This window comes from Euprymna scolopes, chromosome 26 (assembly GCF_053919585.1).
Source record: "Euprymna scolopes isolate OS-2025 chromosome 26, ASM5391958v1, whole genome shotgun sequence".
NCBI lineage: Eukaryota > Metazoa > Mollusca > Cephalopoda > Sepiida > Sepiolidae > Euprymna > Euprymna scolopes.
The window spans coordinates 49,950,455-49,968,823 of NC_136507.1; the positions used below are offsets into that span (position 1 = coordinate 49,950,455).

Sequence of the window (18,369 nt, forward strand, 5' to 3'; positions counted from 1 at the left end):
TTATATACTTTAGTTTTAATCCTTTCTAGTTTTGTAAAGCATGTGGTGTAAAAATAGTCTGAATCTAAAATTTAGTACATTTTAGGAGATTCTTATTTTTTATGTTAAAGTTTATACTCCTCAATATATACTTGATTGCAATTATTGCATGGGACAGTATATATTTCTGCTAGAAATGTGGGCATTTCATTCCAATTCATAGATGCACCACATTCTGAATTTTAAGGGCTTTTTTTGTTTGTTTGTTTTTTTTTTTCACATTAGTCATTGTGAAAAAGTTTTTAAAGAATAAAGACAGACATATACACAATCTGTAATGAAATGCTGACAAACTAAACATTTAGGTTAATTGTGTACATACAGACATAGTGTCTAGTAGGCATTTTCTATCTTTGAGTATCTATGGGCTCTCTTCTGTAGGGGGGGGGGCAGGACAACCTAGTTTGGATACTTTTCCCTTCAAGTAAACCCTGACTAAATATTCCAAATCACATAGTATTCATGGCCCAAGTAAAATTTTGGTATGTACTGTTAACCACACAGGTTTTTATGAGGAATGGTTGACCTTCTTCAGTGATGTTACCGCTAGTAACACCACAAAGCTGTCTACTCCACCAGACTTGATGAATTCTTGTCCTAGAATCCAGTAACATCAAGGGACCACAAGAAAGATATACTATCACCTATTTAAATTGAAAAGAGGAAAAGTATGTTCTCAACTTTTTTACTCAGTATTTTAGAGATAAAGGAGAACTTTAATGGAATATTCAAATATCCATCTATATCATACAGAGATCAAGTGTTAGCCCTAGAAAAGGGCCCCTTGATTTCTGAGAACTTTGACTGGAGTAAAATGAAACTATATATATATATATATATATATATATATATATATATATATATATTGCTCTGGGTTCTGATATTCAGTGGTGAGACTCCAATTTTGTAATATGAAGTCAAATGGTAGTTGTCCTTATTCACAAGCTTATTCTGACCTGATTTAGGATTAGTATATGTCAGAATCCCATTTATGGGTTAAACTATTTACAAAATATATGCCTACAAAGCAAATTAATCTCCAAAGCACTTTCATTATTGGTGCATATAATGACCTAAAAAGGGTTAAGATTGTGTAAAATGTAAAATTTCAATATTTAAGACTTTCAGTAAAATTGTTGGCTACAAGATCTTTTTTTTTTTCTTTTTGTTCAGGAACTGCATTTGTTCAGTTTGTTAAAAAGGAAAATGCAGAGAAATGTTTAGAAAACACAAACTCAGAATCAGAAGTAAGTGAAAAAAAAAGTTGAGACAATTTATCATATTTCTTAGTTTCTTTCTCTTTTTCTTTTTTCCTTTTTCTGTTTTCTTTTTCCTTTTCCTTTCTTTTCCTTTTTTCCTTTTCCTTTTTCTTTCCTTTTCCTTTCTTTTCCTTTTTTCTTTTCCTTTTTTCTTTTTCTTTTTTCTTTTCTTTTCCTTGATCAAAAGGAGATAACTTCTAATTATTTTAGGGATTAACTATTTATTTATTACTAGCGGGGGTACCCGGCGTTGCCCGGGTGTTTGGAGGTGTGTGTGCTGTTGAATAAAAAAGAGGGGGGGGGTAAATGTTGGTAGGATCGAACCCGAAGCCCTGAGGCAAAGTTTGAAAATAAAATCGGCCAGCCAGAATGAGTTACTGAAAGATGTTTGAATTTATTTAAGTAAGAAGATGTGCTGACGGTTATATCTCACAGAATTAGTGAATCTCTTGACAAAGGCTTCCTTTCTAGGGCAATTGCTCTTGACATGTCAAAAGCCTTCGACAAAGTATGGCATAAGGGTCTACTTCACAAGATTTCCAGCTACGGTATAACTGGAAATGTTTTCTCAATCATTAAATCATTTCTCTCCGATAGGCTCATAAGAGTAGTGGTCGATGGACAAAAATCAGGATCCTGCAGTATTAATGCTGGAGTCCCTAAGGGAGCAATCCTGGGCCCAAATCTCTTCCTGATCTACATCAATGACCTCCCTAAACACATACTTAAATCATTCGTTGACATCTATGCTGATGACACGATCATCTACGACAACACATCAAAGGCTGTAAATGACAAAGTTCTCTCTGATTCTCTCTCCTCTGATCTCGAGCGCATGGTTCAGTGAGGGAAGACGTGGCTGGTTACCTTTAATGCATCTAAAACCAAACTCCTATCCTTACATCATCAACGCTCTGATCCCCATCTGGCATCAATTGTGATGGATGGCTCTCGTCTGGGAGAGGCCCCGTGTTTTGACAAGCTTCTGAGATTGACCTTTACTCCTGATCTGAAATGGAACACGTACATCAAGTCTGTTGCCAAGGTCGTTGGAAAGATGGTAGGATCCTTCTACCGCTCCAGAAGATATCTCACTACTGATGCAATTCTCTATCTATATAAAAGCCAAGTACGTCCAAGGATGGAATACTACTGCCATATCTGGGCAGGAGCTTCTAAAAACAGCCTATCCTGCCTTGACAGAGTACACGTGGCTTAGTGGGGGATGCCCTTTTCTTTACCCTGCAACCTCTCTCCCACAGAAGAGACGTTGCGAGCCTATCCTTGTTTTATCGTTATTTCCATGGCAGGTGCTCGTTTGAACTCCAATCTCTGGTCCTCCCTCGCCAATCTTTCACAAAAAACACCCGTCTAGCCGAATCCACTGTGAAAAATTTTCCCCACTCTTTATCTGTGCCTAAATCAAAACGTGGATTCCATGAACAAAGCTTCTTTCTTAGAACTGCACGCCTGTGGAACTCTGTTCTGTCTGCCTGCTTCCCACCTGACTACAACTTGGATGTCTTCAAGTCCAATGTTAACAAATTCCTAATGAACCGCCCCCTTAAGTAAACACTTCATCAAATCTCCACACTAACGTAATGTACTTGCAATAACCCTTATCCCTGATGGCTTCCGGGCCTTGATAAGTGGTGACCACCGTGTAAAAAAAAAAAAAAAAAAAAAAAAAAAAAGAACCAAATTGACAGGTGCGCGTACGGAAGTTGTCGAGCGTTACGACATTCAGCAAATAAGGTCAATCAACAGATTTGTTTGTTATAAGTGAAGTAAAAAAAGAAAACAACGTTAAAACTTAACCGGAGGGGGGGGGGTGTAATAAAAACATCAAAAAAAAAACTAACGTAAGGCAAACAAACAATGTTAAATATAAAAATCGAAAAATAAAAAAGAAATGACTTGAATAAGCCTGTTTTGATATTAAAATTTAAAAAATCGGTGGGTACCCGGGTGTTTTTGAGTGTGTGGTCGGGGGTGGATAAGCGAAGTAAAAAAAAAACAGGAAAACGAACGTTACGTGAAAAATAGCTTAAATAAATTAAAACACTGGTTCAATATTTAAATTTAAAAAATCGAAAAAAAAAAAGACATCTCACACTACGATTCGAACCCAAAACGTTTAGATGACGAACCAACGCGCTAACGCGACGTGCATGAAATTTAGTCAGTTTTTCAACTATTTAAAGTAAATCAGGTCATGACGTCATCTGACGCATGCGTAGAACCGGTCGTCGTCACGAGAGGACCGTTTTTGTTTTCTTTTATATTTATAGATAACAATTAATATATTAAAAATAAATCCTGTCAATAATATTAATGATAAAATCTTAGTAATACTATAATAAATAGCTAATAATAGTTATAATAATCATGATAAATCAATAATAATAAGAGTTAAGTATAAGAATTATAATAATGATAGCAATAGAAATAATGCTTTGTTATCATTATTATAATTCTTATTCAATACTAGCGAGGGGGTACCCGGCGTTGCCCGGGTGTTTGGAGGTGTGTGTGGAAACTCCGGGGGTGGGGGTTAAAAAAAAAAAAAGTAAGTATGAGGATCGAACCCAAACTGTTGAGGCAAAGTTGTAAATTAAAGTGTGAAAAAAAAAAACGTGCGATGTTAACAATTGCCCCACCGCGAGATGCTAACGGAAACACGTTTGAATTTATTTAATTACTTGGATTTGGCAGGTGCCCATTTAAATGAGTTAATGAGGTCAAGTTTGACTGCGGGATAGTATTCATTTACTGCGGAAGGTTTTTTTTAAATTTTTATTTTCCCAAGATGTTATAGGAAAAAGACTAACCCACATGCGGCGAGCGACAAATGTTGAATATTTATCTTCCCGAAATCGAGCAAATTAAATAGACAGGCGAGCTTCATTGTTAACTGTGAGATATTACGATTTATATGTGATATAAAAAGTTTTTTAAAGTTGTGAACCGACCGACCGCTTCTCTGAAAGAAGCCTTTTGTAGATACACAAAAAAAGCGAACACACATACATACATACATACATACATTTTCGCTTTTATATTTATAGATAATCAATAAAAGTTTTTCTTTCATTTCTATTTAAATTTTCAAAATTTGTAGTTATCTCCCTTGTTAATTCAATAAATTTTAAATGTTGGCGTTCTAACGATAAAAACTGATCAACCGTACATTAGAAGACAGAATATAACAGCATGCCAAAAGATAGATTGACTCAAATTGAAACAGATTTTATAATGTAGATAAAAAAGGTATATATATATATATATATATTTTTATAAAAAATAATTTTTTCTTTTAACCTTATTCATAATTTTCTATTTTACTTTATTTTAATGTATTTATCAACATAAAATTAATAACTTAGTTTTTATTTTATTTTATTTTAATTTAAAATTTTTCCAGGAATATCTGCCTTACACTGACTAAAATGCTAGTTTTATTTTGGGGTCTTTAACTCCCCCCCTCTATTTTTGCTGATGAGGATATTGTTTTTAAAGGACAATATTTATTGTCAATTTAAATAAAATGAACATCGTTTCTGAAACGATCGTACAATCGAGTGGATTTTGTTTGTTTTCCTTTTGAAACTGATTTTTAATTCAAAATTTTGAATTGTTTTACTCAATATTAAAATAGCCCTAGGATATCTATGCCTATTGAGCTTCTTTTTTTTTTTTACTACATGGTGGTCACCACTTATCAAGGCCCGGAAGCCACTCAGGAATAAGTGTTATTGCATGTACAGTAATCAATGGGATAGTATCGTAGTAAGCGTTAGTATTGCAGATTTGATAAAGTGTCTTACTTAAAGGGGCAGTTCATCAGGAATTTGTCTATGTTGGACTTGAAGACATCCAAGTTGTAGTCAGGTGGGAAACAGGCAAATGGAAGAGAGTTCCACAGGCGTGCACTTCTAAGAAAGAAGCTTTGTTCATGGAATCTACGTTTTGATTTAGGCACAGATAAAGAGTGGGGAAAATTATTGACAGTGTTTTCAGCTAGACGGGTGTTTATCGTGAAAGATTGACAAGGAGGGACCAGAGATTGGAGCTCAGACAAGCACTTGCCATGGAAATAACGATAAAACAAAGACAGGCTCACAAATCTCTTCTGTGAGATAGAGGTTGCAGGGAAGAGAAAAGAGCATCCCCCCACTAAGCCACAAAGTCTATTTTGTAATCTGTCAAGGCAGGATAGGCTGTTTTTAGCAGCTCTTGCCCAGATGTGGCAATAGTACTCCATCCTTGGATGGACCTGGCTTTTATATAGATAGAGAATTGTATCGGTAGTGAGATATCTTCTGGAGCGGTAGAAGGATCCTACCATTTTCCCAGCGACCTTGGCAACAGACTTGATGTACATGTTCCATTTCAGATCAGGGGTAAAGGTCAATCTCAGAAGCTTGTCAAAACATGGAGCCTCCCCAAGATGAAAGCCATCCATTTCAATTGATGCCAGATGTGGATCAGAGCGTTGATGATGTAAAGATAGGACCTTGGTTTGGGATGCATTAAAAGTAACCAGCCACCTCTTCCCCCACTGTACCACGCACTCAAGATCAGAGGAGAGAGAATCAGAAAATTTTTTTATTTACAGCCTTTGATGCTTATTATATATCTGCAGTACAATGAGCACTGTTTTCTTTTAATAGTATTTTAATAGTACATTCAAATAAAATAAGTTTCACTAGTACGTTAAAATAAACTGTGCTCTTTAGACTCTAGGTCTAATTCGCTCTAAAAAAATAAAAATATATGCTAGCAAGGAGACTTGATGTTGTCTGGGATTGGATGAGGATGAATAAATGCTTCACTCTCTCATACTTTTATTGTCATTAAAATCTGTGAAATCACCCATTTTTTAATCAAATTAAGGTAACTTATTAGTATTCAAAAAAGAATTACCTTCTTACTTTACCAAAAGCAATAAACATTCTCCTTTATTCATATTTTTGTTAGGAGTTTATACCCTTTCTTCCTCTTCAATTTGTCCCTTCCTCAATTACTTTCTACCTATATTAAAAGATTTTTCATAAAAAATACTATTTTAGTCATGACATTTTTTCACTTGAATAAGTAAGATTACCTGTTATATTTATTAATTTAAACCACTAAAACTTTATAATTTCAAATTTATTTTTGAAACTTATAAAAATTTGAACATTCATATTTTTATCTTAATTTTTCTTTTCCTCCTCCTCAGAATGGTGGAATGATGTTGGATGGACGTAAACTGCTCATCTCCAAAGCTTTGTCTAGAGAAGAAGCTGTAAATTTAAAACTTTCTACAAAAGATGTGAAAAAAGATTCTCGGAACTTATATTTAGCACGTGAAGGATGTAAGTATAAACATGTACAATTTTGCTGAATGTTAAATTTGAAATTATTTTGAATTGAGTACTGGTGTAAATGTACACTAGGCAGCATGTTTGTGTTGCGAATCACAGGTTTGCTGCGGGGGGGGGGGTATTTGACTAAAAGAAAAGAATTAGAAATATCTGATTTGGGATTTGGCCACCAAGAATTTGATTTTTTCTTGAAAAACAAGTATTTGCTTACACTGGGATTCATGCTGTAAGATGGCAATGTTAATAGATTGTCACGGATAGTCCTTTTTAAGCTGTTATCTCAAATGAATATCTGAATTGTTGAATGAGGATACATCTAGGATTTCCACTGAAAATACTATATTACAAGAGATAGCCAGTGGAGGTCAGTTAGACTTGGCTCTATGCCTGTCACACAGTCAGTTTGGTTATCTAGTCTGACAGTCAATTAGGGATGTGTGCCTCTCTGTGAGAGATGAGCCCTTTGGTTCTAAGCATTTGGAGTTAAGATTTCTCACTTGTGATTCTATTGTTCAGAAATGAGTACCAATATAAGCTTTAACAAATATACTAGAGTTATTTGAAGGGTGAATTCTTCAATTCTTCTATTGCAACACTAAGACCATCTAATTGACACTGTGACCAATGTCGGAATCAAACAAATTTGGGCTGGCACAACAGACTAATGATCATATCTTGTGCAGTAGACACACACAAAACTTGTTCATACTGATAATTAATATAAAACAAATATTTGTTAAATTTGCATATTAAGAATCCTACTTAATGAGCAATAGACGAGTTACATGGCATCTCGGTTTACAGTGATGAAAGTGTTTTTCAGGGATTTCAAATTTTTACATATGGCAGAAATAATTAAAGGTTTCAAATTGAAAGAGAAAAGCCACTGAAGAAGCAGATTACTGGAAGATCAAAGAGACCTCCACAACAAAAATAACAATTCACCAACTAGCACAAAAAATGACAATGACGCAACAAAATAATATATAGAGATAATTCTAGACTGAGGTAATTTTTATTTTTATCCCCATTCTACATGCTCCTTTTTGATGAGATGCATTTTCCCCACATTAAAAACTTTGTGACTAACTCTGCTCAGTAAATAGGAACAATTAATGAAGCTAAATTGCAGCAAATAGATGCGGTTGTAAATAACAAGTTTACATGTGATTGGTTAAAAAAGATTTCTATTTCTAGAGATAATGGTGACTTGCATACACAGAGGAGAGTGGTGGGAGGCCATGAGAGAAAGAGCAGTCATCCACTCCCTTGAATTCTTATATGTCGATATATATTTCTCTCTAGCTAGCTAGGGTATATTTATATATATATATTTATATAAGTTTCATTTAAATGACCTTGTTATAAAAGCTTTGGCACGACCATCTTCCGTGAAAAATTAATGAGCATATTTTTAAGGATGGTTTTTGTAATTTATACATTTTTTAAAATTAAATCTTGGTAACCTTTTATCAACAAAACCATTGTATATATGTATATTTATATATATACTAGCATTGGTGCCCGGAGGTGTGTGTTGAGCAAAATAATTTTTTAAAGTGGTTGCAGGCTCGAACCCGTACTGCAAAAGAGGAAAAGAACGGGACATCTTTGCTATTACGACCACTGCCAAACCGGAAGTAACATAATTTTAAATTAAGGCTAGACAATCGAAAAGAGGGGATGACTTTCGAAAATATCGGCGAAAAAAAGCAACCCCTCCCTGTAGAAAAATGCCCAGTTGAGGGTGAAGAAATTAATGTTTTTAGCCAATTTTTCGGTCTGAAGGGTCAAGCGATACTGATCTTGTAAAAATCCGTCGCCTCTGTCGAAAGTTTTAGGCAGACATGCAAATATACATACATAGATCTATATATTTGTAGCTCAAATTTTCGACCCAAACTGATTAAAAAGCTCGCCCTAACTCTGAATACCTTTTCTGTAAAATTTCAAATGTTTAGACCAGAAATTTTCTGAGTAATTTGGTAGAGACCACAGAGGTTAATTTCTTTTAAACTTTGACCCCTATTATGACCCCTTAACATTTATTGTTTTGGGCTCAAATCAAGTTATTAAGTTGGATCCATGTCCAAGGAACCTATATCTAAAATTTCAAGTGTTTTGACCCCAAATTGTCGGAGGAGTTTGGTAGAGTTCTCAAAGGTCAAATCGTTGAACTTTGACCCCTAAACAGCTAAATTTCTGACCAAAATCTGATTACAAAGATTTTCCCAAATCTCACTATTCTGTATATCAAATTTCGAGTCTTTAGACTGAAAATTGACAGAGTTATTGTGTAGGGAAATGTATAGGCAGACAGACACTTTTATAGATATAGAGTAAATAAGACTATTATAAGTAATAACGCCAAGTTTTAATTTATTATAAACTCTTAAAACAAATAATAATGCAAATTAAGATTAAAATTTCTATCTTAGGATATTTTATCAGTATTATATATACAATATTTCAAAGTATTGTTGTATTGATTTAAATAAGAAAAACTTGTTTTGATGGTAATTTAAGAATGATAAACAAATAAAATTTTTTTGCATTTATTCATTTAAATAAAATGAGTGTTTGTATAACTTCTTTGTCTTTTAGTTGCTTTTTTATGTCATTTTTCTTGTTTTCCTTACAGTGATAAGAGCTGGAATGAAAGCAGCTGAAGATTTATCCAAAACAGATCTCAATAAAAGATTGAAGGTTGGTTGCATTATAGTTTTAAGTGTGGATGTCGCATTTCTATTATTAGCAATATCTGTCCAACTTACCTATGACTATAATTTTACCTTTAACTGTGACATTGAAAGGTTCTTTTCATCGATCTTAAATTAACAAAAATAAATATATAAACAGACTTATCTTTTTCACTATATGAAGAAGAAAAGAAATTTAAAACTGTTAGTTTATTAAGATCAAATAATTTTATGAAATTTGAAAACTTAAAAACAAATTTTTACTGACATTGTTTTTATTAAAAATTAAGAGCAGACAGATGCTAACTATCTATTTTATCACTTTAATGAATGAAATTAATTTTTATCAATGAAGTTAAATACACTTGACTTTATTGCTAAGTTTAATATTTTCATTGTTTTTAAATGAAATTTTCATTTGACTTTTTAAATCAATGCATCTTTATGGGCTTGTTTAATGCTTTGTCTATTATCACAGCCTGAGTTTTTGACTAAAAATATCTGATATTTTTGGCATTTTTTGTAACTTTGTCAATACAAGTGTTTTGTTGGCTAGATTAGTTGTGTGCTTGGTGAAAACTGATAGACAAAACTTACAAAATATGATATACATTGAAAGAAACACAAAAGCATATAAAACCAAAGAAAGTTTTATCTCAGAAACCAGTCTTCAAAGAGATTAATAGGAGATAGATGTTTAAACGAGATGAAATGAGGTGTATGTTAACATGAAATTGGAAACCGTCCTTTGTTCAATGTTAGAGGTATATTTATTTAGGGATGTGTCAATAATTCATTGGTCCTTGTATTAGTTCCGTGTTCATAGATGAAAATTGCTAAATTAGTTTTGAAGTTTGGTTTAGAAGCAGGTCCAAAATTCGTTAAAGATATCTTTTACCAGAGATGAACACTACCGAATCTTTTCTTTACCTGACTTCTTATTAAAAGTGTCAGCCATGATTTGGCTCGGAAATTGAGATGCTCCACCCTATAGATGCTTATATTTTTTTTTTTTGTGACATGTTACCTCTTTTCCACGCTTCAATTTTGATTCAAGTAGGAGAACGAGTGTAAATCCTATATTTAGTAATCTGATGTCTCTCGTCTGAAAGAAGAAAAAGAGTGAAAGAAAGGGAGAAGCATACTTGGTCTCTGTTCATTTGTGTATACCTCCTAGCAATGGTGACAAAAGGGACCAAATAATATGATAGGTGTTTTTCCCTGGCATGACACATTTATCATTCTAAAAAAGCATTATTAATATTATGACCTTGTTATACTCTATTTAATAACATGAAATTGCTTTAAAAATTGAGTTTTTATTATTAATTTGATTAATTTTTATTAAATTATTTTATTTTCAGATTGAAATGACAAAACGTCAGAAGTTGAAAGATCCCAACATATTTATTTCGCCTACAAGAATCTGTGTACACAACATTCCGACTCAGGTCGATGATAAAGAATTGAGAAAAGTCTACCTTAACGCTGTCAATGACAAAAGTGCCATCATTACCGAGGTATTTTATTATGTAATATGTAAACAGGTGTGGTATTTATCAATGTCTCATAGTTTGTACATTTACAGAGGGAGTAAACAAGAAGAATGAATAGAAGATAATGAAATAGCATTCATCAAATTTGAAATGAAATTGAAAATATCAGAAGGCATTGTGTATAAAAAAGCTGTGTTCAAAGAGAGTTGATTAAAATTAATAATGCATCAATGATTAAGTGTTTGAAACTGTTTCACTGCAACAAAAAGGTGGTTTTGCATCAATATGTGATGGATGAAACATGGATTCACTACTTTGGAGTAAAGTCGTCAATGAGCTGAGTGGACAACAGCAAGTGAAAGCCGTTCAATGTGACCAAAGACGTAAACATCAGCAAGCAAGGTTCTGTCAACAAGACAAGCACGATGTTGTAAGTCGATTGCAACAATAGCAAAACTACATGAATTACATTTTTAATTGTTTGTGCACCCACTTATTCTTCATATATGACCTCCAATAACAACTGAAAAAAAGAGATTTGACCCCAATGAAGAAGTGATATAAGAAAACTGAGGCGTATTTTGAGACAAATCGTTTTACAAAAAAGCCATTGAATTGTTATAAAAGTGTTGGAGTATATTGACTAATAAATTCTTATTTTTGTTCATAGAAATTGTTTTAAAAATTAGGTCCAGGACATATTGAGTGATATGTAACTTGCTACAGTTTTTAAAAAGTCAGAGACATTTGTTTGTTTATTTCAAAGATATTTAGATGGCAATAATAATTACTTTTACAGAAATAAAAAAATAAACAAAAACCATCCATTTTTTTCTTAACTCTAAGTGATATTTATTTCAAATGAATATTATTAACAGTAAATTATACTGTGGAATTTTCATGCAATCCTGATGACAGTAGTAATATGATTTGAATAATACTCATAATGGGTTTGCTTCTGTGTTTTAGGATAGCATTAAATATTTTTACATTTTGAAATATCTTGTAAGATTTTCATATTTCTATATTTTTCTTGCACCTTACTCAATACTAGTAAAGTTTTTCTAGGTTAAAATCAAATTTGATTCTTTTTCCTTTCAGTGTCGAATCATGAGAGACTTGGATCGAACAAATGCAAAAGGTCTTGGGAAATCCAGAGGTTATGCTTTTATAGCCTTCTCCGAACACAAGCATGCCCTGGCGGCACTCCGTAACACCAATAATAATCCAGATATTTTTGGTACTGATCGGGTAAGAGTAACAGGATTTTCTGCCATTACAGAATTTGTGTTCGTTAGCATTTGGTAACAGTGACTCTGTGATATTCATAAAATTGGAAAGATGTTAGTAAATGTAAGTTATCAGTTTACAGACAGCAGTTGGATAATCATTATTTGTTACTCTGAATTGAACAGAAAATCATCAACTTTATCCAAAGATTTTCATTTTATTTCTCTGATACTGCACATGTTAAGTATCATTTTCAGACATAGAACACTTTCAATGCATTAATGTATATTTATTTGTATAAAGTTACATATTTGTTTATATGTTTGTATCTACACGATTCACTCCTAAACTAATTAGCTGATCATTATGAATCTTAGAACACAATTGCAAGGTTTAAAAGGGTTGTAATATGGACTATATTTAGTTTTATACAAAAATGAAAATTCAATTACCTCCAATGTTTGTGAATAGGTATTAAACATCGATTAATAAATGTTCCCAAAATTTCAATTTCTTTCAAGTATTTTCAAGGTTTTAGGAGACATAATGAGTATGCAAATGCTTAATGAATAGTTAGAAAATTGGATCTACATTTGCCTGGTGTAAACATGCACAACGATGCATGCTTAGTGGGGTCGCAACATATGCTGACATAAGCGGTCCAAATTTGGGCTATATTTACTTTGATTTTATGCAAAGAGGTGGAAGCCCTTTTGTAAAATTCAGGGTTATCTTCTAAGTTTCGTCACCCAATATTTACAAAGGTTTGACATAGAGTTGTCAGTTGCAAAATGAAACAATTTTTTTTTTTCGAATTGTATTTTATAAAATAAAGAGACAAACAAAAAAATTGATAACCCAATATTTTTATTTGCTTATTTTAAAAAAATATAATTTGAAAAAAGCTTGTTTCATTTTGCCAGTGACAACTCTGTACCAAATATTGGGTGACAAAACGCAAGGATAACCAAATTCAAATATTCCAATTTCTGTGAAATTTTAAATATAACTATGAGACATCAATTAATAACTATTCGCTAAATTTCAGGGGGTTTTTTTTTGGGGGGGGGGGGTATTTTAAATGGTTTTAAAGAACATAATATGTACAAAATCTCCCATTTAAAAATTCAAATATTTCAGATTTGCATCGAATTTGACCCATAATCATTAGATACCAATTAAGGGAGATTGTCTCAATTTCATTTTCTGAAGTTTAAACATTAAATTTTAGACATTTTATAGAATCAAAATTTCATTACAATTGGAATAAGGATTCTAGACATAAGGTTTAGCATTATTATATGCTGATTTTAATCTTCATAAGGCACATAAAAATGGTGCAAAACTTATGTTTGCGGAAATTTTATGTATCCAGGGTTGAGTATTCTTTTAGTTTTATATATATATATATATATATATATATATATATATATATATATATATATATATATATATATATATATATCCCAAGATGCATACAAACATTAAATGGTCTGATGGCAATAAAATAACTAATTTTGTAATCTCTAAAAATAAGCATTGTTTCTTTTACAGTATCTATATGTATAAATGTGTAACACTAAGAGAGGTAATATATATCTAATAATATCACATAAAGTTGAGCTTTTTCTCTTACTGATATCTATATTAGCTTACTTTTTGATTTAAAAATTATTAAATGAACTTAATATACTCAGTTATAGGTATGTGAGTGACTTCATAATGCCAAACTAATCTGTATATTCCTTTGAAAAAAAAAACAAAAAAACTTTCAGTAATCATTTATTTTTTATGGTTTCTTATTTCCTATAACTATTATGCTCAATTGTATTTATGCATAACTTTTACATTGTGCATTATAACAGCATTTACACAATGAAATATTTTAGCATGCATATATATTTTATATATTTTTTTTATATGTGATATGTGGCCTTGTCTGGAACAGTCTACCAAACTCTTCTCTCAATTTTTGGTCTACAGACTTGAATTTGATATAAAGAATTTGAACTTGTGAAACACATTCAATTTGGTTTTTAGCCCATAAAAATAGCATTTAAATGGGTCAAAATTGAAAAAAAGAATTGAACTTGGCAGAAGTAAGTCAACTAAACCTGTTACTGCTGTGCATGTGCAAATATACATGGTAGTTTAAAGTCGCTTAATTTTTAACATTTTCTCATCTATCTATCAATAGCTCAAAATGTAACGACTAAGGCTGGAATACTAAATGTTTTGGTTTCGATTCTAGATGATGGCACCTAAGTCATTTTTTTGTTTGTTTTTAACTTTTAAAATCACTACTATATATTGAGTACAATAGAATAATCAATAGAGAATTGGTTCTATAGTAATAAATTAAAATATCATATTTAGGCATATTTTATGATCGGGCTATGCCAGGCTGCCTGCTAGTATATATATATATATATATATATATATATATATATATATATATATATATATATATATATATAGCTTAATTTAAAAGGAAAAGAGAAAGTTCAATTCTACAAAGGAGACTTATCCGGATAATGTCAAGCTCAACAATAATTATTGGAGCTTTTTTTTTAATCTGTGTTTTTTTATATATGAATATGTGTATGCGTGTATGTATATATATATATATATATATATATATATATATATTCTTTATTTTTCTTTATTTTGTACGGGACATCTTACTCCTCACTCCTCAACTCCTTTTCCTGCTACTCTGACCCCCACCCCCACTTGTCTGTATCCATTTCTTTTACGCACCCCTAAAAATTAATATTAACAGTATTTTCATTATTATTGGTAGTAGTGGTGGTGATGTAAGAGGTAGTAGTAGAAGTATTGTTACTACTACTTTTATTATTATCTATATATTAATACGCTAGTAACTATCTATCTATTTATGTGTGTCACACTTTCCGGCAAATTTGATTCGTTGAGAAGATTTTATTCTGGAATAGCGGATTACACATTAAACGAACGCTCAAGGCAGAGATCAAATATTAAAAAAATAAAATATTTTAAAATCTGTTTTTTCTCTCTCTGCCTTGAGGGTTCCATGTTAGTTCAACATCTCCTTCATGTCCAGGATGATCTCCAACTGGTTCAGGCAGCCCAAACATGTTGCAATTCATGTCATTTTCCATGAATAAGGTATTCAGAAAGTGGAGAGCAACATTTTCAGCAGTTATGTTATCATATCTAAGCAGCAGATCTTCGATCATAAAATGCTTATTCTCATTCCATAAATGCAGAGCATTCACGGGCTGGTTGAAGACGCACATCATTTTTAATTTTTAATTAACGAAAACTGCGTTTCCCTCTCTCTCTCTCTCTCTATCTCTCTCTCTCTCACACTCTGTGTGTCTATCTATCTATCTATCTATCTATCGCTCCCTCTCTCTCAAACAAATGTAAAGAAAAATAAATAAGCTGAATGTAAAGAAAAATAAATAAGCTAAAAATTAAATAAAACTTTTGAAAATATTTTTAAATAAACATATTTATAAAACGAAGACTGCGTTTCTCTCTATCTATCTATCGATCGATCTATCTATCTATCTATCTCTCTCTCTGCCTTGAGCGTGCGTACAGAAAAGGGCCGAACTTGAAAAAAAAAGATTTTAAAATATATTTTTTTTTTTTATATTTTTATTTGTTTATATCTAACAGCAATCAGTCGTAGTTGCGAGAATATTTTTAATTAACGAAAACTGCGTTTCTCTCTCTCTCTCTCTCTCTCACACTCTGTGTGTCTATCTATCTATCTATCTATCGCTCCCTCTCTCTCTCTCTCTCAAACAAATGTAAAGAAAAATAAACAATGAAAAAAAACAAATAAATGTTCAATTTTTGTCCGCGCCCCATGAAAATTCACCCTGTGTACTATTTTTTTTTTAAATAGTAAATTTTCAGCAGTTATGTTATCATATCTAAGCAGCAGATCTTCGATCATAAAATGCTTATTCTCATTCCATAAATGCAAAGCATTCATGGGCTGGTTGAAGACGCACATCATTTTTAATTTTTAATCAACGAAAACTGCGTTTCCCTCTCTCTCTTTCTCTCTCTCTCTCTCTCTCTCTCAAACAAATGTAAAGAAAAATAAATAAGCTAAATGTAAAGAAAAATAAATAATAATGTGTCTATCTATCTATCTATCGCTCCCTCTCTCTCTCTCTCTCAAACAAATGTAAAGAAAAATAAATAATAATGTGTCTATCTATCTATCTATCTATCGCTCCCTCTCTCTCTCTATCTCTCTCTCTCACACTCTGTGTGTCTATCTATCTATCTATCTATCTATCTATCTATCGCTCCCTCTCTCTTTCTCTCTCTCTCAAACAAATGTAAAGAAAAATAAATAAGCTAAAAATTAGATAAAACTTTTGAAAATATTTTTAAATAAACATATTTATAAAACATAAATGAAGATGTATTTATTGAGAATATTTGGAGCACTAATATCGTGATTTTGGTATATACATATTTACATACATTTTACCTACCGTACTCTTCATTTACTATTTAAAAAAAAATAGTACACAGGGTGAATTCGTCGGCCAGGGCAGTAAAAGGGTTAAAAAAGAAAACGTGAAATTTTCACGGGTCCAGCTAGTTATTATTATTACTGCTTTGTTTTTTAACGATTTTACTATTTTTCTTCTTATTGTTTTTATCATTATTATTATTATAATCATCATTATAATTGTTGTTATTATTATTATCCCCATCATTGCTACCATAACCGCTACCATTATCACTATTAACATTAATTTTGAATTTACTTCTATCACAACTATTGGTAATATTATCTTTAATGTTTATTTTTAATGCTTACCTTTAATTTTGTCTTTATTTTTATCTTTTTTTTATCTTCAATTTTACTTCTATTTTATTTTCATCTTTATTATTACTACTATTATTATAATTTTCATTACTATTATCTTTCGTACTATTATAATTGCCCTACTATAATTTGGTATATTTTTACCACTCTCATAAGTAGTAATGGTTTTCTTACTTCCCCACTTTGACATCAATAGGTATATTGTAGTGAAGTAGAAAAAAAAGGAATTAAAAAAAATATATATAAGACACAGCTGTTCCTTCCAAAAGGTCGAGCTCTTCAACATCCAAAAATAATTCACCGTCACAAAAAGAATTCGCCGTCACTTCTTCCAACCATCGTTTCACTCTCTGCGCTCTTCACCCTGCTTAAAAAAAGTACCGTTTATATGCTGCCCATTTCTCCACTTATGCAAATTGACTATCAACCAGAGCCATCTAGTTTTCCATTTCTCCAAACAGCCAATTTGCAAAGGGGGACAACTCAAACCACACTTAACCTTTTGCATCAAGTTAAACACCCTCATAGTCATTGCCACTTTAATCTCCGACCGCCCCCTTATGATCATACTCCCTATATCATAACAGTAGAAACTTATAAATATATTGCTGCATATTATCTTTCAGTTTTAACCCCTTCCCCCAAATTAGAAGCAAATTTATAGCCGCCATTTGCCGTTTAGGTGGCACCAATCAAAATCAAAATTACCCACTCCATAGAAAATAGACACCCCACAAACCGTTAAAATAAATTACCACACAGCAACAATACACCCCCTATTTAGCCATAATACATATACCCCTGAATCTCAATACTATGTTAAAGACCATATACAATCTTATATATCATACTATATATAATAAGCTTCTCCTTATTTATTTAGAATTCAATCAAGCTTCCCCCAACATTCTATAATTTCTCTTAATCTCTTTCGTCCCTAATGAACTCTGTGCTAGATGCCGTATGTTCCCCATGCTACTTAGCACCTTCTCTACTCTTCTGATGAGAAGCATTAAGCTTCGAAATGCCCTGCCATAAAGAGTCCCTTCTATCCCCCAAATTTTGCCTGTATTCCATTATTAAATAAATGATCCATTTTATATCTACCAATATATAGTTCTGTGTCTTCATTTCATACTCTCTCTCTCTCTCATATATACTAGCAGTTCCGCCCGGCTTTGCTTGTGCCCTATGTACTGTTCATAAGGTTATGTGCATATGTATATATTAAAAAGTGTGAATATGTAAAGTAATGCTTTTCTGTATGATAGTCTTCCTTAACTACCATAGAGAAAAGACAGACAGACATTTTCACTTTCATATATATATATATATATAGATTGGATGCAATATATAATAAAGATTTTAAAAGTATAAAAAAAAAAGACTCATGCACCACCACCGAGAATCGAAACCAAAACGTTCAGCTCA

General features: G+C 32.0%; 1 protein-coding gene across 3 annotated transcripts in view; it reads left to right on the top strand.

Moving 5' to 3' along the window:
• Positions 1-18,369, top strand: part of LOC145248017 (RNA-binding protein 28-like) — a 104,455-nt gene that overhangs the window by 52,867 nt on the left and 33,219 nt on the right. For all 3 annotated transcript variants that reach the window (XM_080109711.1, XM_080109709.1, XM_080109710.1), the window contains exons 14-18: positions 1,213-1,286; positions 6,523-6,658; positions 9,309-9,373; positions 10,731-10,886; positions 11,964-12,113. In XM_080109711.1, coding sequence (XP_079965837.1) covers positions 1,213-1,286; positions 6,523-6,658; positions 9,309-9,373; positions 10,731-10,886; positions 11,964-12,113 — 581 coding nt within the window. The remainder of the gene's footprint in view (positions 1-1,212; positions 1,287-6,522; positions 6,659-9,308; positions 9,374-10,730; positions 10,887-11,963; positions 12,114-18,369) is intronic.